The 26296-nt window shown below is 55.5% G+C and overlaps 1 protein-coding gene across 1 annotated transcript in view; it reads right to left on the reverse strand.

The window, feature by feature from the left end:
* Positions 1-4998: 4998 nt before the first annotated feature.
* Positions 4999-26296, reverse strand: part of TSPEAR (thrombospondin type laminin G domain and EAR repeats) — an 88234-nt gene continuing 66936 nt past the window's right edge. The window contains exons 6-12 of the mRNA XM_036849462.1: positions 26161-26292; positions 25073-25299; positions 23427-23613; positions 22263-22492; positions 11103-11290; positions 8590-8691; positions 4999-5622 (exon numbers count right to left, since the gene is read on the reverse strand). Of these exons, the coding sequence (XP_036705357.1) occupies positions 5469-5622; positions 8590-8691; positions 11103-11290; positions 22263-22492; positions 23427-23613; positions 25073-25299; positions 26161-26292 (1220 nt within the window). The 3' untranslated portion in view covers positions 4999-5468. The remainder of the gene's footprint in view (positions 5623-8589; positions 8692-11102; positions 11291-22262; positions 22493-23426; positions 23614-25072; positions 25300-26160; positions 26293-26296) is intronic.

Raw genomic sequence — 26296 nt, forward strand, 5'->3', positions numbered from 1 at the left:
CTTCTTTGTCATTATGGGAATTACAGATGTGGAAGTGGGTCCCAGCTTTGGAGAACAGCTTGGTAGTTTGTTACAAAGCGAAGCCATCACCGACCCTATGACCCCGCAGTCCGGCTCCCAGATATTTACCAGGAGAAGTAAACACATGTATCCACACAAAATTGTTCAATGATGGTTACGGCAACCCCAAACAGAAACACTGCTTTGCTATCCCAAAGCAGATCAGTAGGAGGAATGATGGGCTATTGATACGATGGACTAAAGCCACCAAGCGAACAGCAAAAACCAGCAGTGAAAGCGAAGAGCCTGCAGCTGCAACAGCTCGGATGAATGTCAGAAACACTGAGCTGAGTGAGGGAAACAGAGTGCGCTGCGTGGTCCCACGGAAGGGACTCTCGAGATGGGCAGAACTTCCCGCGACAGAAAGCAGATAGTGGAGGCGGGTGGCCCATGGAGCACAGGAGACTCTGGGGGGCAGAAACACCCCCAGCCTTGTTTGGGGGACGGTTCCACGGAGTGTACAATTGGCAAAACTCAGTGAACAGAACACTTAAGGTCGGTGAGTTTTTAATTAAATTAAATCAATTAAATCAAAATAAAATTAAGCAAAGATAAGGGTCCTCAACACAATTAAAAATAATATTTGAGTCATAAAAAGAACCACAGGGCTCTCTGAGACACCCTTTCTTTTCGTCTGGGTTTGCTCACATGTTTCCGGCATAGCAGATTATCTTAAGGGCTCTCCATATTGACTGTCTTTCCGTCAGTGACTAAGCTGTCCTTGGGCACTGTGCGTTACTGACAGCTCTGATTTGCTGGCATGTGGTTTAAATCAATGAGTCTACAATCAAAAGTAGGACAGGCTCAGGGTTTTCTTTCAAGTGTGATTTTAAGTCCAACTTTGTTCAGGAAAACAGGTGGGCAAGTAAGTGACAAGAATGCGGGGGCTCCTACTGCCCACCCACGGGTCCGGGAGCTGTGCTGGGGCCGCAGGGCACCCACGTCCCAGGGAGGAGGGTCCTGGGAGGGTTTGGTAACTTGTTCAAGTTCAAACAGTGAGTGGAAAACCCGGGGTAGTAACTGCTCTCAGTCTGACAGGAAAGCTGTGCTCTTCACTGTCCTGCTGGGCTGTGTCTTCTCAGTGACGCACACCTGGAGCACCTGCTCCGTGAGGAACCTGGGACCCCCTGGAGCACCTGCTCCGTGAGGAACGCGGGAGCCCCCGGAGCACCTGCTCCGTGAGGAACCTGGGACCCCCTGGAGCACCTGCTCCGTGAGGAACGCGGGAGCCCCCGGAGCACGTTCTCCGAAGTTCCAGAAGAGGAGCAGACACCAATGAGTCAGCAGACGTGAGCATCTGAACTTCCATAAAGGCTGTTTAGTAACATAAGCAGGTGAGACGAGCGTGAAGGGAGCGGGCGCGGCGAGCCAGCTCCGGCCGTGAGCGGGGGGGGGGGGGGGGGGATGAAAGACAGGAGGGTCAGCCTGGGGAGGAGCGGCTAGGCGGGCAGGCGGCCGGCGGCCCTGCAGAGCCTGGAGGCCCCCGTGAGGAAGCTGGGCTCCAGCTACTTGACGATTTAGGTGTGGCCGGGACTGTGTGGTCACGTGTGTGTCCCCAGGCCCAGCCGGGCCGCTGGCGCATAGTGGGCACGCAGAGTGTGAGCGGACAGCTATGGCCACCCAGACCACCGGGCAGACTCGGGAATGGCCCGAGACACAGCCCCTGGCTGGAAGGGACCAGAAGACGTGCGCACGCGTGTGGGTGCGTGTGTGTGCACGTGTGCAGGAGTTTGTGAGTGTGTGAGCATGTGGGGGGGATGTGTGCACGTGTGGGAAGGGGTGTGTGTGTGTGTGTGTGTGTGTGTGAGTGTGCCAGAGGGTAGGGCTGTATGCTGGTGGCGAGGTTAAGGGGTGCCTACAGGAAAAGTCCAGCAACCCCCAAGGCCAGGAGCTGTGACCACAGTGAAAACGAGATAATTTTGCCAGCAACACGGCACTGACACACCTGGCAGATGGGGAAGTAGGTAAAGTCTGGTCTCGGGGGCAGGGGTGGGGGGGTGGGGGGGGGTGGGGATAGCTGGTGGAAGAGGTGCGATTCGCACATATTGTCATCCTTCCCCTGGATCGGATTTCAGGGAGGGGAGCCCCGGAGGTAAGAAAATGCAAAAACTGTCACAGACGCTATTTCTCCAGGAAATCATGACCCTGAAGAAGAAACTGCAAAGAAATGCAGTTTGTGCAAAGATGTTCTTGAAGTGTTGTTTATCACAGTAAAGGCCGTTGCATCTCTGTGGATTAACAAAGGATGACCAGCCCAGCAAACCCCAGGATGTGGCTGTGAAGAAATATGACATGGGTGTCAAAGGGACAAGAATGTGGTCACGTCACACCACGTGCAAACTTCCGGGAGCCGCACGCGCCTTGGGAATGTTTATCAACAGGACAGAAGCCCGAAAGCTGACTTGGAAAGATGTAAGTACTGTCATGCTGTCTGCGCTGTTCCCCCTCTGATTTGCATTCATAACTTACACAGATCTTGATTTATGTTTTTCTGTTTCCGCCCAGTGGAGCAGAGATCGGACATTGTCCAGGGATGCGGTGGCACCACTTGGTCAGGACGAAGCCCCGGGCAGGGACAGGAGGCGGTCGCTCCCTCTGTCGCTGCTGCGCTGGCGGCGTTGGTGTCCGTCGTCTGCCTTCTTCCTCCCTGGGCACCAGCTGGACAACCGGGTCACCCAAGGGAGAGAGAAGCCACGTAGGATGGGTGCTTGGGGAGCACGGACAGCGCCCAGTTGACCCCTCCCTCATGGGTACGTGGGGACACTGAGGGCTTGGCCACGGGACTAGACACAGCCGTCCTGACTCCCGGGCGCCTTTGCCCGTTTGAGCCTTGTGTCCTCGGGGGCTGGGGGTGGAGGACTCTCCGGGAAAACAGTGTGTAGAGAGGAGACGTTATCAGAACTGGCTCGGGGGATTGTGGAGGCTGCGAGCCCCAAACCTGCAGGGAGGTGGGCCTCGGGGAGAGCCGGGAGAGCCGACGCGCAGTGCCGGGCCCGGGGCGGTCTGCTGGGGAAGCCCTCCCACTGATTGCGTGAGGCCCCACACATCACACAGGGCGATCTCTGTACCCAGAGTCCACTGATGTAAGTGTTCGTCTCGTCCAGACACACAAAGGCCACCATCCCAGGCGTGGAGACAGGGGTCTCGGAGGCCCTGCTGTGCTCCTGGCCCGGAAGGCTGTCCCTCTCCTGTGTGGGTGCCCTGCCTCTGGGGGCCCTTCCGGGGGTCCACCTGTGCAAGGAGCCCCGAGGTGACGTGGCACCCCAGCCCCCAGCCAGCCCTGACTGCAGCTGCCTCCCCGCAGGCCCCCTGGCCCGTGACCCTCCTTCTGTCCCTCTCACGGGCTGCTCAGGCCCTGCCTCAAATCCCGGTTAAAATCAGAGCCCCCAGCTGACCAAATGTCCCTCTCAGGGAGGGTGGACGGTTGAGCAAATCAAAATCGAAATGGGAAGCCTGCTTGAATCTGAACTTCAGATAAACACCAAGAACTCCTTTAGTATATATTCTATGCAACACTGGGGCTATGTATTTTTTTTAAAAAGCATTCATTGTTTATCTGTAATTCAAGTTTAACTAGGGATCCTGCATTTCTGTCTGGCACCCTCGGCCCACCCTCCCTGCACCAGCAGATCCATAACCCCTGGGCCAGGCCCGCTGGGGCCCCCGGCTGCCCAGGGCAGGGACACAGCCAGGCCTAGGGACCATGACAGTAAGGACATGTGGGTCCAGCAGGGATGCGGGACTGCAGCAGCAGAACCTGACTTGGAGTGACGGGGCACATCCTCTTTCTCCAAAGCACGCAGCGTATACAAGGGCACGGAATTGCCCCGGGGGCGTCCTAGACCCGGGCCGTCTCTCTCACACAGGTGCCCTGGCCTGGCCCCAGAACCCCCCTCCCCACCCCCCGTTCTTTGCCATTCTCCCGGGCAGGGGACATCCTTGTCCAAGGTCAGCCTCAGCCTGCCGAGGCACATGGCTCAGCTACTGGCCTGAAGGAGACTCTAGAAAAATCTCCACTTTGGGAATTCAAGAGGGCCCTGGTCACAGTCTTGAGATCCCAAATCTGGTCAGGATAGACACGGAGCCGGCTCACGTAGCTTTCCTTCCTGGGCAGTTGGGCCTCCCCAGTTCTCGCGTGGAACCGACCACGGAAAGCCAGGACTCTGGCTGCCTGGAGCTGCCACCGTGCCCCTGGCTGTGTGATCCTGGGCAAAAATCAGCCAGAATTTCGAGACGGAAAGAGCAGAACATTAGACCAAGCATGGGGCCTTCCTGCTGCTGAGGTCCTGGCTCCTATATCCCATCCTAGAGCAGGCGGGGCCTGGGTAGTGGAATAGGCCTGGCTTGGCTACTGCCCTGTGGTCTCCTGGCTGCATGAGGACCCCACAGGGTCTTCCCAGCAAAGCTCCTGGCATGGAGAATTCCCCTTCCACCGAGGAGGCTCCCCGGTGCTGATGGCACCTCCCCTCCTCCTCCCCTAGTTCCTGGGGTGGTGTCATGTCACACCTAGCAGCCATCCCAGGGAGGCAGGAGGCCCACGGCCGGTGTAGGTTCAGGGCATTGGACATGGGAGGAGCTAGACGAGCGCTGGCACTTCAAGTCCATCCGGTACACCCACAAGGCCAGCCACGATGACCGGGGACGCCAGCCTGGGTGCAGAGGCAAGAGGGTCCCATCGACCAGGGGTCTCCCATGGGTGTGTCTCAGGGAGGAGACAAGACCCGTGCCATGCATGCTTGGGATTCCTGACCTGACCCTACCCCACTGCATTCATGGGTAAACTGAGGCTGGAGGAAAAAGCTCCTGCAGAGGAGAGGCGTGTTGGTGACCAGGGACCCAAGGGCACATCGGGCCGTGGCGGCAGAGTGCGTGCTACGGCCCCGTGATTGCTCTCGATGAGGGTCGAGTCCCCTCCAGAAACGCACAGACGCAGCAGAGCTTTTTGTAGAGAGCATCATAAATACATTTCAGTATAGACAGAATACAATAAATAGCTGGTACAAATATGTCAAACAGCATCAAGCCGGTTCCCATGTCTGGGCTCCCCAAGCAGAGCCGAGCATCTGGCCACGTGGTGGGCACCGCGGCAAGGTGACCAGGCCCCGCTGTTTTTGAGGTAAAACTTTGTATGAACTTTTCCTTTAAAGCGAAATCCCTGCAGGACACCAGACTTGCAGGGGCAGCTCTGGCCTTCCACCTGGACACCCACAGAGCCACATGAGTCCGGCCACCATGGTTACTGGGGTGGAAGTGAAAACATCCCCGGCTGGACAAGAGCCAGAGGCGGCGAGGTGGTGGCTCTGGAAGCCACAGCTTCTCCCAGGCTCGTCCCCCTCCCCGGAGGTTCCTTCTCAGGTGGGGTTCAGGGGTGCGGCCAGATGGGTCGCATTCCTGGGTCTCTGGGCCCATCACCCTGTCCTCAGCTTCAGCACCCTGGACAGCGGCTCCTTGGCGCTGGAGTAGACCAGGTAGGAGCCGGCAGCCGTGTGGAAGGTCTCCCAGTCCCTGCAGCCGAAGGTCGGGAGGCTGTGCACGGCGACGAAGCCTTCGTACCCCTGCCACCTGTGGGGAGAGACACTGTCAGCCTCGGGGCAGGGGCGCCGGTGCCAGGCTGCTCTGAGAGGAGAAGGTGCCTGGGCGTTGGGGCTCCCACTGGACACCCCCCCACCCCGTGATCCTCGCCAGGCCTTCTTCACCTGCTTCTCCCACCGGGCACAGCATGGAGGGGCCAAGCATCCCAGCCTCACAATCCCCCAGCTTACAATCACGGGGAGCTGGGCCAGGAGGGGCCTTCTCAGCCTGCAAAGAAGAAACTGAGGCCGGGAAGGGGGAACCTGCCCTGTGCAAGACCCCGCAGCTGCTCTGATCCACCCAGGGTCCTGCTCCCAGCCCAGAGTGCCTTCGGATGCCTCCGTCGGGCAGGGGATGGGGAGGGGCTCCTGGTGGGTTAATAGTGGGGTCCGAGCTGAAGCCCCCTCCTCACTGCTGGGGTTGACAGTGAGGCACGGCCCTCAGACACACACCTGGCACCGCTCGGGTATGGCACCCGTCTTTGGATGCAGGAACCCCACTGCCGGCACACGGCTCTGTGACCCCCGCTCCCACACGAGGATGCTGAACCCAGCCCTTCGTCCTGCCCCGGCACAGTCAGCGGTTTCTAGGTTTTGCCCTTCAAAAGGGATTTATCGACAGGTAGCTCTGTTTCCATTGGGTGGAGGCCCCAGAGTGGGCAGCTTGGATCAAAATCAGTCGTAGTTTTAATTTAAATGTTTTTCCAGATGACTTTCTGGAAAGGTTGGGGTGATTCTTGTCCTGGTGGGGAAGGGCCAGCCCCCCCTCAACACACACACACACACACACACACTCAGCACTGTGGGTCTTTAAACAGCGTCCAGACAGATAGGGAAATGCGTCATCCTCGCGCTCTGCAACAACAACTTCTAACGTGTTTATTCACATTGTCCATTTTTAGTTCTGAAGACCCCTATTCATATCTTTTGCCCATTTTTCCAGATTCAAAAAAAATCTTTTATTAATTTGTGGGGTTCCTGTTCTGCCATATGTGTGGTGGACAGTTTGTCCTTTGATTTTGAATGGGACGCCCTTTCCATAAAAAACTTTTAATGTAGGTGGTCGGCCTGGCGGCCTCTTTCCAGCCTATGCAAGGTCTCACATCTTCTCTGTAGAACTTTGAGGTTTTACAAAGTCATCTTAGCTTTTCTTCTAATATTTCTGTTGTTGAATTTTTGACATTTAGGTGTTTGCTCCTTATAAAATTTACTTTGTGTATAATATGAAGCAGAGGTATAGGTGTGTTTTCTTCCAGATGGACAGAAAATTACAGGAAATTATTTTATTAATTCGTCTTTTTCTCATTGAGCTGAAATATAGCATTATCACACTAGATGATTGTGAAAGATCGGCTCTTTTCTGGACTGTATTCTACTCCTTCTACATATTTGTTTATGTTTAGCAAAAATCATACTGCTTTATTTGCATGCTGTCAGGACCTCTTTCACTACTCTCCTTTTCAACATTTTCTTGGCCATCTTTGAAAATTTATTCTTCCACATGAATTTTTTAATTACTTAAATTTTTAAAATTTTAAATTACTTAAAAATTTAAAATTACTTAAGGTTTTAAAATTACTTAAAATTTTAAAAATTTAAAAATTACTTGAAATTTAAAAATTACTTGAAATTTAAAAATTACTTAAAACTTAAAAATTACTTAAAATTAAAAATTTTTTTTAATTAATTAAAATTTTTTAAAATTTTAAGTAATTTAAAATTTTAAAATTACTTTGTCTTGTTGAAAACAGCAATTAATTAGAAAGTCTAAAGAAAATTGATGATTTTTCTAATAAAATATGGGTAAGCAAACTTGTCTCAGGAAGAGACGTAAAACTTGATTAAACCAATAGCCACGGGGGAGACTGGACAAGCTGCTCCACAAACACTATTGAAAAGGAACCAGGCCGAGACGGCTTTGTAACTGAATTTAACCACATCGTAAAGAAAACAGATAAGTCCTACTGTTCAAACTATCCCAGCCCACAGGTGTAGGTGGTGTGCCTATTAAGTTAGGTTCCATATCAAGTGTCCAGAAGAAATCACAGAGCAATTTCATTTCCTATTACAGATACAAAAATCTGAAATCAATCATAATGATTGGTAGCCAGTGACACGTTAAATAATTGCACATCCTCGTTAAGTGGCGCTTGTCCCGGAGTGCAAGGTCACCTCTCATAAATCATTATGTCAACAGATTGACCAGTAAGATGCACGCCAGGCACTAAAGAGTGCCAGCGGGGCGAGACTGCTCACATCCTGTCAAACTGTGTAACGCCCAGACCGTTTCCATCACATCAGTCAGACGGAACGGCCGGTCACTGCTCCTACGATTCAAAATCATCCTGGAATTTCTAGCTAATTGAGAAAACTAGACAAGCAGTAAAAACATTAGAAATACAGAGGCAAAGTTGCTTTTATTTGTAGGCGTAGTTATCCTTCTAGAGTTCCCACAGACATTTCTTCAGGAAACCATTAGAACTGAAAGAGATAACGTGGCTGGATGGCCAGACACAACAATTAATTGTCAGGATACGCAGATGGAAATGGACACGTGCTTACAACTCGGAAAACTCCCAGAAGTGAATGTATTGCGAACACCACAGTGCCTCTATGACGAAGTGTAAAATTTTATTGAAGGACACATGAAAAACAGAGGGATCTACCGTAGGCCTGGATGGAAACATTTAACAGGATAATATACGACTAACTCTCAAATTAGTGTATCCACACACTGCATCTCTGACCAGAATCCAAAGTCGTGAGCATCAGCGAGACTAGTGGTCACCTGGCTAACCCAGGGGCATCACCCAGACTCAGCCTGCACTCAGGTGCGCTGCGTGCCAGGTGACCCACAGGGCCCGATAACCTGTGACTCGCTCTGAGCCTGTGGTCACCAGTGGGGAAGGCAAGCACACCCCAGGTGAACCGAGGTGGTGAGGAGGGGCACGGCCTTTACCTGTAAATAATACTGTTTACCGAGAAGGTATTTCCGTCGAAGGAGTTTGCAACCACCAGGAAATAATCTTCTCCCACTGAGAAGAACTCCCAGTCCAGAGCACTGCAAAAGCAAGTGAGCGGACATTAGGACACAGGACTCGGAGATGTTGCCATGGAACTCGGGGGGCTGGAGTCCAGCCAGTTCTCCCCCTAATCTCAGAATTCAGGGGGGTAGGTCCCACTTCCAAAATCCACAGAAGGGGGAGAGATTTTCTCAGTCACACAGCCAGTTGGTCTATTCCCGGGAAATGCAAATTAATTGTTCATTTTTTTAAATTAAAAAAATTTAATTGTACTAAAATACACATAACACAAAACTGTCTGTTTCACCCATTTTTAAGCGCACAGCTCAGTGGCATTAAGCGCATTCACACTGTTGTGCAACCATCACCACCATCCATCTCCAGAATTTTTCCATCTTGCCAAACTGAAACTCCATCCCCATGAAACACTCACTCCCATCCCCTCCTCCAGCCCCTGGCCCCCACCGTCCTGCTTTCTGTCCCTATGAATCTGGCTCCTCCAGGGACTGCAGATCAGTGGATCGTACAGCATTTGTCCTTTTTTGACTGGCTTATGTCACTGAGTATCATGTCCTCAAGGTTCATCCGTGTTTTCACAGTTGTCAGAATGTCCTTCCTGTTTGAGGCTGAACGATATTCCACTGTAAGGATGGACCACATTCTGTTTATCCATTCCTCTGTCGATGGACACTTGGGTTACAAGTGTCAACGCTGATGCTATGAACATGGGTGCAAAAGTCACTCACTTAGAAGAGGTTGAAATAGAGGAACAGTCCCAAGCTTGTGGTCACTCCATGAAGGCCTGCAGCACTCTCTGGAGGCGGGAACTTGAGGACACTGGCCGTGAGGTCACCCACTCACCCGCTCCTTCGGCTGACATAGAGACGTTCCCCTACATTTGCAAGCTGTGGTTCTTACTGCAAACAGACCACTGCATCCTGTCTTCAACAAGTGCCTCCTGAACTTGCTAAGGGTGAGTCTGTGCTCAGAGATGGCTCAGTTCCCAGGGGTCTGACAGAGGGCTTCCAGGAAGGACATCCCAGAGCCCTGTCTATCCAAGGAGGCCAACTGGGCATCAGCCATGTTCCCCAGTCACCGCTTTGATTACTGCATTACTGTCCTGTGTCCACTTTACAGATGAGGAAACTGAGGCCACAGCCTTGCAGCAAGTGGGAGTCACTTGGATGCCAAAGGTCAGGCCGGTGCATCTGCATCCAGTGGCCTCAGGGTTATGGCTCATACAGGCAGTAGAGGGCCATTCTCTCTTGGTCGATACTCACCCCTGGGTTCCTTCTCAGTGGGGCACTGAGGGTGCCGGCCTAGAGCTCCTACAGGACCCTGGATGTGAGAGGGCCCACGGGGGTCCCTGGGGACATGCAGGGGGGCTGAGGCCAGTGGGGGCCCTGGGGCTCATCACTGCTTCCTTCTTCTATTGTTTGGGATCCTGTCTCAGGCCACTTCCAGCCATGGCCAGTCACGATTCGGTCATTAAAAAAAGTGGTGGCCATGACCATGTTCATTGAGGGGCAGCACGAGGTGTGGCTGTGGGCAGCAGGGCAGCCGTGTGGTCCCCGTGCGGTATTCTGCCAGTCGCAGCTGGGTTCTAAAACCGAGGCCGTGGAAAAGAAGCAAACAGCAAAGTGTTGAATGAAACTGTCTGCCCCACAGCTCACATCAGAAGCTGCTTCAGCTTAATCCAGGAGGAAGTGAACGTCTGGCGTTACTTCCTGTTCTTCCTCCAAAGCAGCATGACAGTAAGCCCGCTGACAGTAATATGAAGCATATTTTTATTCTTCAGAACCACACCATTTGGTCAAAAGGTGGAAACGGACAAATGTCCATCAGCTGATGAGGGATAAACAAAGTGTGGTAAATAAATACAGTGGAATATTACTCAGTCTTTAAAAGGAGTGAAGCACTGAGGTACAGCGTGGATGAGCCTTGAAAACATGCCGAGTGAAGGAAGCCAGACACAAAAGACCACATCGTATGCATTCCATTCACAGGCAATGTCCAGAATGGGGAAACCCAGAGGAACGGAAAGCAGACTGGTGGGTGCCAGAGGCTGGGGAGGTGGGGGGAGAGGCAAAGATAGCTAAAGGGTGGGGTTTCTTTTTGAGGTGATGAAAATATTCTAAAGTCACTGTGGTGATGGTTGCACACACCTGTGAATTTAATGTAAAAACACTGAATTGTAAAAAGCACACACACAAGCCACATCGTTTGAAAGCAGAGTCAAGATTACAACAGGAGCTGCAATCACTCAGCGGGCCCTGGAGAAAGTAGGTCTGCAGGGAGTGGGGAGTGAGACCACGTCACACCTCCAGGAAGTGGGGGGGGGCACCTGTGGCTTCCGGAAGGCACAGGCACGCTGCCGTCTGTGGGCTGCCGGGCGGGAAGCGGGCACCCCTGGATCCCTGCCCCGCCCCTCTACCCCGCGCCCCGGTACCTGCAGGTGCGGATCTCCTGGAACCTGACGAACGTCTGCGCGGTGACGTTCAGTTCGTAGATGACGGAGTTGATGACGTAGGAGTCGTTTTGCACTTGCATTTCCACGTCATAGCGGTGACTATTCGCGACGGCGAGAAACACCCTCTCCCCGATGTGGAAAACCTCCCAGTCTGCGGCGCCAAACGTCTGGGACGGTGAGAAGGGGGCCAAGAGCACGCGTGAACGGAGACCCTCAGGACGGCCACCCATGCGGCTCCAGACCCTGTGCGCTCCAGGCGCCAGGTCGGGGCCCTCCCGCCAGCGCTGCGCTTTCCCAGCCTCACTGCACGTGAGTCAGGGGGTCATCTGCATAGAGCGCTTCTTACCACCTGTGCCGCCCCTCCCCCACGCCCCAGTGTGCCCGTCCGGGAGGTCCAGCTGCTACAACATCTCTTCCGGGGAGCCCTCCCTGCTCCCCGCAGTCAGGCTCTGAAATCCAAAGCAAACTCTAGGGACCTCCGGAGTTTCTCACTACACGCTGTCCCTGGCCTGAGGCTCTCCTTTGGCTCTAGGGACCGTCCCATCTCTGGGTGCCTGTGCTGTTCCTCTGAAATCACTTATCGCCCTGGACGGTGAGGTGTGCATGGGGCAACAGGGCTGGACCTTTACATGAATAGCCGGCTGCCAAGCCTTGGCCCCAGACGTCGAGCTGCATAAGCTGATTTGCAGGTGGGACCCAGGAGGAGGAAGTTACGGCCAGCATCTCGGGGGCGCTGGGGTGGGGGTGCATGGGGAAGGGGAGGACCAGAGGAGTCCAGATCCAGGCCCTGGTCTGAGCCCTGAAGAGAGAGGGCGGGGCAGAAACGAAAGGAGTGACCACCCCGGAAAGCAGCAAATGCCAGGGGCTTAAGTGGAGGCAGGTAGAATGTGGCAGCTCCCCGCAGCAGGGAGGGGCCTGTGGCTGGTGGAACAGCGTGCCAAAACTCCTGGGGACCCCAAACCACAGCCTGAGGAGGCTGCTGGGGTCTGAGTTCCTACGTCGGCAGAAAGCGGTTGACCCTGTCATGGGCTGGCGAGGGCTGCAGAAGGTCCGGTGGAACACTTTGCACTGAAATTGTCTTTAAATGTTTTGCCTCTTGACTTCTGGCTTCTGATACTGGTGGAGAGACTTACATTAGACTGACCCTCCTGCTGATAATAATCGTGAACTCTGGATGCAATGCTTAAAAAAGTACACAGTTGTTTAAAGGTGTTGGACAAGGGCCAAGGGCAGGTGGAAAGTGGGGGGGATGCAACCCCCGAATGCATGTTTATCTGACGTTTTCTCTGAGGGTACTCCCCATCCTGTGGCACATGGGCATGACACTCAAATGGAGGCAGCAGGCTGGTTGGACCGGGGAGTCCAAGGTGAGAGTTTGGGGCTTGCAGAGTCTCTAGAAATGGAAGGGGACTACCCTAGGAAGGAGGGAACCCCAGAAGGGGAAGCCCCAATGTCTCCTTATTAACTTCTTTCAAGTCCTGTCCAGCTCCTGAAGTGCACACACAGGGGACAAGATCCCAGGGACCCAGAGACAAACAACAACTGAGAGGCTGAAGGAACTGACCAGAGAGTTAAACACCTGGGGAAACAGGCAGGCGAATGTGACCCATAATCAAGAGAAGAAATAGCAAGTAGAAATAGGCTGACAGTGCAAATATTGGAGTTAACAGATGTAAACTTTACAGTAGCTATGATCAGAATCTATAGGGAAATATGTGTGTAATGAACAATGAGATGGGGAGATTTGGAAAGCTAGGAAAACTCTAAAAGGAGCCAAATAGAAATCCTGTACCTGAAGAGGAAAATATCTGTATTCACAAATCTATTGCATGGGATCAAGAGCTACCTGGACAATCCAGAAGAAAGAATCAGTGAACTAGAAGATAGACCGATAGACATTACCTGAATTGAAGCACAGAAAGGGGGAAAAAAGTTTACAATAGGGATTTCCCTGGTGGCACAGTGGTTAAGAATCCGCCTACCAATGCAGGGGACACAGGTTCGAGCCCTGGTCCGGGAAGATCCCACATGCTGCAGAGCAACAAAGCCTGTGTGCCACAACTACTGAGCCTGTGCTCTAGAGCCCGTGAGCCACAATTACCGAGCCCCCGTGCCACAACTACTGAAGCCCGTGCGCCTAGAGCCCGTGCTCCACAACAAGAGAAGCCACCACAATGAGAAGCCCATGTACCGCAACAAAGAGTAGCCCCCGCTCACCACAACTAGAGGAAGCCCGCGTGCAGCAACGAAGACCCAATGCAGCCAAAAATAAATAAATATGTTAAAAAAACGTTTACAATAAAGGTGAACAGAGCCTCCATGAGTGAGGAATAATATAATGCAGTCTAACATGCATGTAATTGGGTCACAGAAGGAAAAGAAAAGAGAATGAGGCAGAAAAAACATTTAAATAAATGATGGCTAATATTTTTCCAAATTTGATTAAAAACACCAAACCACAGATCCAAGAAGATCAGAGACCCCAATCAGAATAGAGACAAAAAAAACCCCACACCTTGACACATCATATTTAAATATCGAGAATAGAAGGAGAAGATTGCAAAAGCCACCAGAGGAAAAAGACACATTCGATATAGGGAAACAGTGGTACCAATGGTACCCGACATCTCATCAGAAACAGTGGAAGCTTGACGTCAACAGAAAACCATCTTTAAAGTAAACGAAAGAAAAAACGTGAACCCAGAGTTCTACAACCAGTGAAAATATCCTTCAAGGTAGAATAAAGTCATTTTCAGATAAAAGTGGTAGAATGAATTGCCAGCAGACCTGCTTTACAAGAAGTACCGAAGGGGGCTTCCCTGGTGGCGCAGCGGTTGAGAATCTGCCTGCCAATGCAGGGGACACGGGTTCGAGTCCTGGTCTGGGAAGATCCCACATGCCGTGGAGTAACTAAGCCCGTGAGCCACAATTACTGAGCCTGCGCGTCTGGAGCCTGTGCTCCGCAACGGGAGAGGCCGCGATAGTGAGAGGCCCGCGCACCGCGATGAAGAGTGGCCCCCGCTTGCCGCAACTAGAGAAAGCCCTCGCACAGAAACGAAGACCCAACACAGCCATAAATAAATAAATTAATTAATTAATTTTAAAAAAAGAAGTACCGAAGGAAGCTGTGAAGTTGAAGGCTGATTACACCACAGGAGAGTAGCGTCTGCGGAAGGGATGCAGAGGGCGTTGGGAATGGTGAGCATGTGGGTGTAAAGACAACCGACAGCAGAAATGATAAATTGTGGAGCTTATAACCTAAGTAGACGTGTGAGTATATACATGCTCACGGTAGCCGGACAGATGGGTGGGGGTAAATGAAATCATGTTGTTGTAAGGTTATTACATTATATGTAAGGTATAATATTAATTCAAAATAGATTGTACACCTGAAACTAACACAACATTGTTAATCAGCTATACGCCAATATAAAATAAAAATTTTTTAAAATTTGAATTGTACATATTAATAGGGACTCATGGTTAATAAAAAAAAGTAGATTGTAGTAAGTTGAATACATACACCGTGATTACCGGAGCACACAATTACACAACACATTGAATCAGTACAAAAAAGAGGAGATAGAAGACTATGTATGTGACAGAGGGCTTGCATCCAGAACATATAAGGAACTCCTACATATCAATAATGAAAGGCAAAAAATAAAATAAAATATGGGTAAAAGACTTGAATAGGCATTTCGCAAGGGGACTGTAGCAAGCCAGCAGGTGGATGGAAACCCACCATCTAGTCACCAGGGGATTTTGACTTAAAAACCACACTGCGCTGCCGCTTCACACCCAACAAGTGAAACTGCAAATACAGACAAAACCCGGTGCTGGCAAGAGCGCGGGGCGGCTGGGACTCATGCTGTTCGGGGGAGGGTGTGAAACGGTAGAATCGTTTTGGAAAATTGCTTGGCAATTTCTTCAAAGTTAAACATCCGCCTACCTTATGGCCCAGAATTCCACTCCTAGGTTTTTACTCAAGAGAAATAAAAACAATTTGCCCACGGAAAGCCTTGTATGAGATGCCTTTAGTAGATTTATTCATAATAGTGAGAAGCTGGAAACAGCTCAGGTTGTACGACAAGGAACTGAGCCTGGAAGCCACGCAGCGGGCAGGCTCGGGCCCGGGTTGCTTCCTGGGGACACCGCATGTCCCCAGACGCAGGGGGCCATGGCGGGGGCACAGCTAGTCACCCGATGCCCAGCGACGCTGGAGGAACACTCGCATCCCCACCCCACGTGGGAAGCAGCTCCGTTTTTCTTTACCCAGGCCGGGCAGGGCGGGTCTGATGGGACCCCTCCTCGGAGGTCCCTTCCCCGCTTGCAGGTGGGTCCGCGCCGCCCAGCGCGTCCTCTGGCCCCGGCGTGTCCGGTACCCGGCCCGGTCGCCCGGCTTGGTGTTTTCTCCACGCCCAGCAGAGGGCGTCGCCGCCCGGTTCGCGGAGCCCCGATCCCGGGCAGAGCCGCTGCCGTAGAAACAGGCCTGGGCCCGTCCTGAGGAGCCGAAACAAGGGGAGCTCAAGCTAAAAGTGACACACGAGGACAAGGACAGGGGCCAGGACACCTGGCGTTGCCAACCCCTTCCGGGCCAGGAGCTGGGCTGAGGCCTTCCTGCATTGGCGTCCCCTGCTCACCGCGGCTCCGGAGGTGGCACTATGTCCCCTGGGGTCACCCGGAAACTTCCGAGCTGGTGGGGATACTCGGGCCCGCGGGGCCGCCAGCCTCATCTGCTCTGTGGCCACTTCATAGAGGGCCGACGTTAAAAGACCCGCACGAGTGTGCATAGTGACACGCGCGCCAGCTCCGCCAGGTCGCAGAAACCACCGGAGCGACCGGTGGGTGAGATCGCCGGCTCCTCCCACCCCGGTGCTGATGAGACCACGTCAGTGGGAAACGCACACACCCGCACACACACCTGCGTACACGTGCACGTGTGCAGACACACAAGACACCTGCATGCACACACCTGTGTATACACGTGCACACACCTGCATGGACACGATTTTACACACAATCCTGCATGCATACAAGTGTATACATGTGCACATACCTGCAAGCACACACGTGCACACACACATACCTGCAGGCACACGTTTTTATGTACACACCCACATGTATACACCTGTATGCCCTTATACCTGATGCACACACATGCATTGTGTATATCCATGCACATACTTGCAAGCACGCACGTGTACACACACTCCTGCACGTGTGCACACCCGCACAGGACAAGGGGCCAGGGCTGGTCTGAAGACGGGGTATCCCGCACATTGCCAGGGCTGCCTTCCAGCTCCGAGTCACTCCACCCTCAGCTCACTTGCCTTGAGCCCCAGCGTGGAGGGGGAGGGGCGTACAGATGGGGGTCGGTGAAGGGGCTGCCAGGGCCTGGGAAAGGGGAGAAAAGGGCCAGGAACCGAGGAGGAAGGACGGGGGCGTGGCCAGCGGCAGGGAGGCGGGGAGGAGCATCCAGGTGGGCGTGACTTAGCTCGGTTGGGGCCGGGGGTGGGGGTGGGGCTGGTGGGGGGTGCTCTCACCCTACCTCTGCGCTGTGCAAGCAGCTGGGTCGGGCGCCAGATACAGCAAGTACGCGGCGCCTCGTTCAATTTGAATTTCAGATAAACAATGGTTTTTCAGTGTATGTGTATGGACACGCTTTTACTAAAAAATGATTCGTTGTTTATCTGGAATTCACGTTGAACCGGGTGTCCTGTATTTTATCCGCCAGAGGCTGGCAGAGACCAGCATGGGGCCCCCCTGGCTCACAGCCATTGGCTGGCGATGAGCTCTCCTCGCGGAGTGGGACCAGCGCCTGCTCCCTCAGCCAGAGGCTGGGCTCCTCCCGCTCGGAAGTGAATGGGGGACAGTCCCCACCCAGGGCTGCTCCAGCCTGGGCAGGGGGTGGGCGGACCTGAGGCCCCGCTGTCAGGCCGCTCCTGGGTTCTAAGTGCATCAGGGACTCATCAGGGAGAGAAGAAGGAGCTCCCGCATCAAACAACCTGCCAAAGCCTGCCTGGCACCGGAGCAAGGCCAGGCACCTGCTGGGCGGGTGGGCCCTTCCCGCCCTCCTTCTGAGCGGAATTCCCCTGGAGCTCTGCCCTGGAATCCCCTGGCAGCGGGCCTGGCAGGCTCTGGAGCACCTCGAGGGATGATGGTGCTTCCAGCACTTGGCAGCCGGGAGCATCTGGAGCCCCTGACGGCCTCCCTCGAGGGTGGGTGGGCTCCCGGTAATCAGCGGATCACTTGCTGGGGAGGAGGCCCTCAGGTTCCGGCTCCGAAGGAGCAAAGACCCAAGGTCTGCGAGTGCCTGGGGAGGGAGGGGCGGGGCGCACTGCCAGGGCAAGGCAGGCAGCCCCCCAAAGGGCCCTGGGGGGACGCTGCCATCCTCACTGTGGGCAGCTGGCTAAGGTGGGTGAGGGTCCCATCCTAGGAGGCTTCAGGGGGTGCCCCTCCCAGCTCTCCCCTGGCCCAGCAGCCCCTCCAAACCTTGCTTCTCCCCAGGCTGCCTGGTCCACTGCCCTCTTCTACCTCACAGAGCAAACCCGAGGCACAGGAGGAAGTGCCAGGGCCCTTGCTAGCACCTGAGCCCGGCCCCTCCCCGTGCTGACTGCTGAGGGCGCTCTCACACCACCCTCCTTACAGACGTGCCTCCTTTTCCTTCGTTTCTGGGCGTCTACATTCCTGGTGGAGACTACGTTTCTGACAAGCCCACAGCTTCACCCTCGTCCCCAGACACCCACTGATAGCTCTGGGCAGCGCCTCTGCCCGTCCCCTCCACCTGCCCCGACGCACGCCTTCCTGGGGTTCACTGGCCCTCTCCACTGGGGCCTCTGTCAGCCCTCGGCTGCCCCCTCCCCCGCCCTGAATTTCCCGCTGCTCTCGCTTCTCTTTTCTGCCAGCGGCACCTCCATCAGCCCCGCCTCCCAGGCAATAAAGCCCAAATCTTGGTCCACCGTTCCCCTCTCCCCTCCCCCGGCCCCTCCATTCTGGGTCTACACGTGATGACTGTGACCACAGACTCCACCGCCAGACAGCTCAGGGAGCAGAAATCCCAGCGCTGGAGGCTGGATTTCTGTGGACAGAGCCCATTCCTTCCTGGACACACCCCACTCGGACCTTCTTTGGTCCACGATGGCGAGGCCAAGTGGTTGCAGCTGTGGTCTCTGCCACCTGAGGAAGGTTCCAGAATTCCTGGTGGGAGAGGTGGGGAGGTCTGGAGGGTGGGGCTGAGGAATTCGTCCAGGGTGGGCAGCCAGCCTCCCACGTACACCTGAGCCACAGACCTGGCGTGGGCACGGCCCGGGCCCTCCTGGTGAGCTGAACTCACCCCGCAGCCCTGGGACCCCGCCCAGTGCCCCTCCCAGCACCGCCTGTGTGCACAGCTTCGTAAACACCGGCGTGCGCCCCTTGCCCGGCTGTCCCTCCAGAAAGGTTTCCCTGTGATGTGGGCGCCTCTCCACCCACACATGCTTTCAAAGCACCGGCCTCTCCTGCTTCAAAGCCCATGGCCGTGAGAGATGGTGCAAAGCTCCAAATCAAGTGGAAACACATGAAGACATCTCCAGGACCTAAGAGGATTAAAACACAATATGAAAACTGCTGGAAGAACATGAAAGTGGGATCTTGTGGGTTCTGAGGACTCATCGAGTGTGAAGAAACACGGGTCATAAGAGAAGGCGGCCTTCAGGCAGTGCCCCGCAGTTGTTTGTGGGCTCGGGTGGCAGCAGTGCCCCCTCACAGCCCCCAGAGTCAGCTCTGCCCGCTGGCCAGAGACACGCTCTCTCACAGCCACTGTGTTCCTGCTCTCGCCCGCCCTTGTGGATGATTCTTCCAGCTGACGTCACACCCCTCGGCTGGTTCTCCTTTAGGTCATGTAACCCGGATGGCCCCCGCCCTGGCTCAGCTGGCACCGTCTCTGCCCCTTGGCCCCGGCCTCCCTTCTGAGTCTGAGGCCTATGACAGGGCTGGGTGCAGACTGGAGCTGAATCCAGATGCTGCCTGAAATGCAGAGTTTCAGTGTCTCACATATCTGGAGCTGGCACACTGGGAAGCACTCAAGGAGATTGGTCAGAATCTCCTTGGGATTTGGAACATACCGCACGGGGGACAATGGCAGGAACTGAAGACTATTCTGAGAGATTTGGGGTGACTGTTTCCAAGTATCTAGCAGACAAGCCGGTGGAACAGGGGAGCAGACCCCCGTGGTGTCCAGAGAGCACAGTCCTGCAGCCTGGCACAGAGGCCCGGCAAGCGGCCTTCTGGTCAACCACACAGGTGCCTAGCAGGGCTGTCACACCAAGCATGTGATATGAAGAGGGTTCCTGCAGCTGGTTGGGGAGTGCATCTTGGAGATTATCATCCTGTAGTTGCCAACACTGTGATCCAGCCTCACCTACATTTGAGCAAAAGGCCAGTTTAGGAAGGTCTTCATCATGGCACTTCATCAAGGGCCTCAACCAGATCCCCAGCTCCCCGGGGCACAGCTGCCAGTGACAATGCCACCCACTGCCATGCTCAACATTAAACATAAACAGAAAACTAAGGGTCCTCCAGATGTTTTATAAAAGACCTGGAACATGAGAGTCAGGCTATAACATATACATACACTCATACTGGAAGAAACTGAGCTGGTTCTAGGAACAGAAGAGAATTTTTAAAAATTATAATTATCAGACTTCCCTGGTGGCGCAGTGGTTAAGAATCCACCTGCCAATGCAGGGGACACGGGTTCGAGCCCTGGTCTGGGAAGATCCCACATGCCACGGAGCAACTAAGCCCATGAGCCACAACTACTGAGCCTGCGCTCTAGAGCCCGCGAGCCACAACTACTGAGCCTGCGTGCCACAACTACTGAAGCCCACGCGCCTAGAGCCTGTGCTCCGCAACAAGAGAAGCCACAGCGATGAGAAGTCCGTGCACTGCAGTGAAGAGTAGCCCCTGCTCGCCGCAACTAGAGATAGCCTGCACGCAGCAACGAATACCCAACGCAGCCAAAAATAAATATAAGTAAAATAAATAAATTTAAAAAGAAAAGAAATTACACAAACTCTTAAAAAATAAAATTATAATTATCTTCAGAAGTATTCAAGAAGATACCGCATTTATAGAGTAAATACAGAATGCTGTTAAAGGGAAGAGTTCTTGGATATTAAAAACACGATTCCTAGCATTACAAGAAGATGCTCATCAACATGATTAGAGAATAAAGGTAAGGAAAGCTTCTAGGTTGTAGAAAAAGAAAAGATAGATTCAATCCAGGAGACCCGAAAGCTGGCTAACCGTTCTAGAGAGAGGGGAGCATGAGACGATCAAGAAAAACTAAGAAAATCTCCCAGGCCTGGGGATGCACGCCTTCAGGTTGAAAGGGCACTGAGACCAATCAGACAGGAAGCACGGGGAACCACTGTGAAGAAACCTGTGGGCACTGAGGGCAGAGAAGGTCAAAGGAAAGGCACCTGGGGAGGCAGGGGGCTGCCCTCAGTGTTCCCAAGGAAACTTCCGCCCTAAAATCCTGCACGCGGTACATCGGGCAGGGCAAGGGATGCAGCCACCGTGAGTGTCCACACTTCCCGCCACAGAGGGTGGTTCTCACTGGGATGAAGCCGGCGAGGTCACGGCTCCCCCAGCCTGTGGCTGAGCCGTCGGGGCACGTGGCCCACGTGGCCGCCGAGGGCGAGGGGTGAGCTCTCACCCTCAGCCCAGGATTGACGTGGGCTCACTCTGCTCAACACCCAGTGGCTGGCCCTGGTCACATAACCTGGCTGAGCTGCAGGGACGCTGGGGAGTGTCGGGGAGCACCTGGAAGGCGGGGGTGGGGGGTGGGTCCTTGAGGTCAACCAGAACACCGGACATCAGAATTGGACATGGTGGCTCCAGCCAAAGATGGCGGTAAAGGAAAATTCCAGAAAGGGGACCATTGTCAGTTCTAGAGACAGTCAGCCCGGACAGCACAGGCAGGAGGGCCCAGGAGGGGGGTTATGGGAAAAGAGGGGTTTTCACGGGCGCACACCAGCCAGAGACCTTGCAGACGCAGTGGGAGCACCGACACGCGGGTGGAAACTCAGGAGGCACTGAAGACGCAGTGTTCGCAGGGGCTCTCTGGGACGGGGATGGCCAACAAGAAGCCGGGGGACGTTACCATGTGCAGAGACGGGGGTTTTCTTCCCCCAAAAGGAGAGAAGAGGGAGGGAGGGACTTCGGAAAAAGCCATTAGGAACTTGTCAAGAAACATTATGTGCAGCACATGGGGTCCACGTATGAAGTGAGCCATGTGTGGTGGGCTTGTGGCATGAAAGGAGAGTCTGAACCGCATTCAGGGACGGTCCCCAGGGCTGGCACGAAGGTCATCCCACCACTGACACCACTGAGAAGGGAGTGATCACAGCCGTGCTCTTGGCTCTGCACGAACGACATTGGGACGCGGCCAGGACGATGCAAATGCCGACAGTGACTCTCGATTTTAGAATCATCCATGGGGGTTGGCCTGGGGTCGGACACTGAGAGGGACAAGCCGGGCGGCTTGGAGGGAGGAGGGCGAGGGAAGGTGGGAGGAGGGTTGGGGCCCCATATCTTCACCCTAGACCACGGTGGGCGTGAAGAGGGGATGCCAACGCCGCCCACTAGCCCGGGACCCGGCGGCACATGCGTGGTTCAGCCGGGCATCCGGGGCCACACCATGTAATAAAGCCTTCTTGCTGCCTCCGTCAGAGGTCTCTCTGGGCAGCCCGTGACAGCTGGGACCAGCCGAGGGACACTCAAGGTCTGCAGGGAAGGTGGACAGTGCTGCCGCCACCCCTGGCCAGGTCAGAGGCCAGTTGCCTGCTGCCCCAGGGCAAGAGCCTGACGCCCACATAAAGGTGGGTCAGACTGTGAGGGCCCCCAGGGGCCAGAGGACCCAGCTGAGCAGCCGGGCTGCCGGAAACTCCGTGCCAGGGCAGCCCTCCCGCCTCATTTTAGGGCTCCCCAAGCTACATTTGGGGTCCCAGGGGCTCGGCCTGAGCCTATTCTGGGGAGGCGCCTGGGTGCGGAGGCCCAGGCTGGGGCCCTGGTCCTGGCTCGTGCGGCCCGGGTCCCGCGTCATCCAGGGGCCAGGCAGGGGTGCGGGGCCGGCGCTGAGCTCAGGGCCCTTACCAGGAAGGACTGAAAGATCTGGAAGGAGCCGCCCAGCCGCACGTACAGGTGGGAGTGCAGCCGCGTGGACGTGCCGTTGAAGGCGTTGGCCACAGCCAGGAAGGCGTAGGGCCCCACCGTGAAGAACTCCCAGTCGTAGGCGCCTGACGTGGCGATGGTCTGGTTGGCCTCGAAGAGCCGGGTGCCTGGGTTCCACTTGTAGACGACGCTGTTGATGTTGTGGTTGTCGCCTGGAAGCCGAGCGCCATGGAGGGAGGGAGACGCGCCTCCGTGGCCTCGCGGCGGCCTCGGCAAGACCCTGCCGCCCGGACCCTGCCCCAGGCCCTGCAGCCCGTCCCGTCCAGCCAGGCCCTGCTCTCCTGCACCCTCCCCAGGCCCCCAGCAGTGAAAACGCCCTTCACGTGACCTTCTTGCCTCTGTGCCCCACTGAGAACCCTCGGGGGCCCCGCCTTTGGACGGCTCCAGACCACCCTGAGGCCTTGCAGCACGCTGCAGGTGGGACCCCCGGCCCTCCCCGGCCTCACCCCTCACACTGTCCGCCATCCCCTTCGCGCGCCCCCCCGCAGGTCAGGCCTGCCTGGATCGTGCTCCCTGGAGACCCTCACCCACCCCCAGGGCTGGGCCAGCCTCTCCCGGGACACTCAGTGCCATGGGGGGTATTGGGTGGCGGGCTCCTGGGGTCCCCTCTGCTCATGAGCGGTGGTGGGGCCTCCTCCCCGGCCCCCCCGCCCCCAGAGTTCCCCGGCAGGTGTAGACTCAGGTGATCGCTGAGCCGCAGAGCCTGCCGAGGCCAGAGGTGCCCTGCAGGGCCGGCTGCCCCCCGGGGCCCTGTCCCCCGAGAGCTACAGGGCAGGGAAGGGCTCACTGTGGTCGCTCAGGTCAGTCACCTGGCTCAGAAGCCAGGTGTCCCAGCCCCTGCCAGGACTGTCCCCCACCGCACCCACCACATCCCACAGAGTTTGTGCCCAGAATGGGTGAGGGCAGGGACGCCCCTACCTGGACAGATGAGGGGGTGCTCAGGTGTGTCCGCCCTCAGACGCCACTGTCAGATTGCCAAGCCCGAGGACACGGGCCGCGTGTGGTTTATTATACATTTTTAATGAGATACACTGAACCCTGCAGGTGATCCCGCCCTGGCCCTGGAGTCCAGGCCATAGCCCCTACCTTCCCGGTGGTTGGCCACGGCCAGGAAGTGCTCCCCGGCCACCTCGAAGGCCTCCCAGTCCCGGGCGCTGTGGGTGAGGACCCTCTGGTACGGTGTGAACCTCAGCCTTCTCTGGCTCCATTTGTAAATGACAGAGAACTCCTGACCCTTTTCATTCGGTTCAAAATTAGCCACAACCAGGAAGATCTGGGGAGAGGACCAGGACAGCATTCTCGTGATCCGTGCGAGGGGTCGGCACTCGAGGCTTCTGAATGTCGGCACTCGAGGCTTCTCAATGTCGGCACTCGAGGCTTCTGAATGTTGGCACTCGAGGCTTCTGAATGTCGGCACTCGAGGCTTCTCAATGTCGGCACTCGAGGCTTCTCAATGTCGGCACTCGAGGCTTCTCAATGTCGGCCTCGGGACGGGGCTGAGCCGGGGACTGACGGCCTGGGGCGGGCCCAGGAACCCAGGACTGACTCTCCAGATCTTAATTACATTAAGAGCCGTAGCCACGTCCGTATTTACCAGCCCATGAGCTCCGTTCCTATCTCCCAAACCCAGGAAAAGCTTTATGCACAGTAATGTTCTTCATCACCCGGGTGAAGAGGAAAAATCTTAACGCCCTGTTGTCTCAGGAAGCCCATGTTTGTCACACAATCGAGGACAACATGGCAATGCCCTACATGTGACGTGAGCTGGAGGCCAGATGGCGGGTCGTGTGATTGAGGCAGGAGCCAGAAGCCCGGGGGTGGGGCACGCTCAGGGCGGCTGAAGCAGCCCCAGGTATGCTCTGCCGCTGCTTAGGGGACGGGGCAGACTTTTTTCTTATTTTTCTAAAGTTCCCAATTTTTCTTTAATATAAAGTTGGTTTTTATAATGAAAAAAATATAAACCTTTAAAATGTCATCAACCATAAAACCAGAGGGCTAGTCACTCCTTCAGCAGGCTGGCTTGCAGCGCAGGACCCTGAGGGTCGGCAGGGACGGGGAGCAGAGGTTTGTCTGTTTTGCTCAGTTTTGTCCCCAGTCGGGGGGGCCCAGGTGAGGGCAGGGCTGCACCTGGCACACGTGTTAGTGAGCAAGCGACTTGGGGGCGGGCACGGGGCGGTGAGGGAGAACTCTCGCAAGGGGACGACCCTCTTAGCCCTGACCCGTGGGCCGCTGCTCAACGCAGCCCTGGTGGAAGGAAGGGGAGTCTGCCCGCGAGGCTTTCCCACCCAAGGCCTCCGGGCCCGGCCCTCACCATCCTCACCTGTCCCCTCCATTAGGACATCACGTGTCCCCAGTGTTTATGGAGCGAGTAAAGGAAGGCTGGGAATGGAGGCCTATTTTCATTCTGATGTGATGTCCGCCCTGCTGACTGGTTTAGGTCAGATTATCTCAAAGGTTTAAGGAGGCAATGGTGGGTCTGCACAGAGCTGGGGAGCATCTCAGAAACGGGCTTATCTCTATTTTGCGGAAGCCGAACAGACTTTCTCAGTCACATTCTGGACATAGAGATGCAGCCGTGCCTGCCTTTAAAAGCCATTTAGATCCTGCGTGAGGCTTCGAAACCGGTAGAAGTGCTTTTCCCCATAAAAGTTACGTAAGGAGCCCCAACCTTTGGGCTCTGTGGGGTTTTCCAAGGTAAAAAGGATCGAGAAAGTCTCCGAATGCAGACTTGCCTTTTTTCCAATGGTGAAATGTCTCCAGGACTGTGCTTGGTGCGTGGGAATGTCCTGGTACGAGGAGAACTTCCCGTCGGTCCATTTGTAGATGGCGGACGTGGTTTTGCGGTTGGCAGTGGCCACGAAGAGCCCGGCCTCAGGGATGACGAAGACCTCGATACCCAGCGTCTCCGCGTTCGTGAACAGGCTCTGGTGCTCCTCCACGTAGTCCAGCCTTTCTTTGGCTTGTGACAGAGACACAGAGACCCAGTCAATGCTTCCCAGAACAGAAGCCAGGATGGACGTCCCGGGGTGCGACCCCAGGGACCTGGGCCATGGCCTGGAGCATTGTGGCCTTGAGTGCTGTGCCGCCCTCACCAGGAGGCCCGGCAAAGGAGCCTCTCATCCCCGCACAGGTTTTAGGGTCTGCAGAGCCCCCAGGGATACTAGTCGGGTGGAACTGACGCGTCAGGTCCCTACTAGACGTTTCCCACGGCTCGCGGCTTCCACGAAAGGCTGTGCCCTGACGTGAACTAGAGAGTAGAGGCCACGGCTCGCGGCTTCCACGAAAGGCTGTGCCCTGATGTGAACTAGAGAGTAGAGGCCACGGCTCACGGCTTCCACGAAAGGCTGTGCCCTGACGTGAACTAGAGAGTAGAGGCCACGGCTCGCGGCTTCCACGAAAGGCTGTGCCCTGATGTGAACTAGAGAGTAGAGGCCACGGCTCAGGGACGTTCCCCTGGAGCCAGTTCCCGTTTCCCGAGGACCCCCTTAGGGAGCATCATGGAACCTCTCCTCACCTCCCTGCCGACAGAACCACTCCCGGGCTCCAGGCACCATCGCGTCCAAGCTTGACCCGAGTGGGCGGAGAGGGTAAGGAGAGCAGGTGGGGCTCCTGGAGCGGGGCTGGCCCCTCAGGGAGGCTCACAGCCTCCCCTAGCTGGCTCGAGAGCTGAGAGCCTGCCAGCCTGCCAGGCGGGCCCAGGAGGGCACGCGTTTCCAGGTGACGCACGCAGGCTCGCTGCTCCGTGGGGGGATCGTCCCTGTCCCCAAGTATCGCTGGCTCTGAGAAGCCCCCGAGGTCCCCAGAGCCCCACCCACCTCACCTGCTAACACGGAGACCCACTCGCTGCCCACGCACAGGTATAGCCCCTTGCGGCCGGCGTCAAACCAGAACTGGGCGTCCTCCGCTTTGGTACACGGCGGCCGGGATCCCAGCGTCACCTTCATGTCGGCTTCTGC

Source organism: Balaenoptera musculus, chromosome 4 (assembly GCF_009873245.2).
Source record: "Balaenoptera musculus isolate JJ_BM4_2016_0621 chromosome 4, mBalMus1.pri.v3, whole genome shotgun sequence".
NCBI lineage: Eukaryota > Metazoa > Chordata > Mammalia > Artiodactyla > Balaenopteridae > Balaenoptera > Balaenoptera musculus.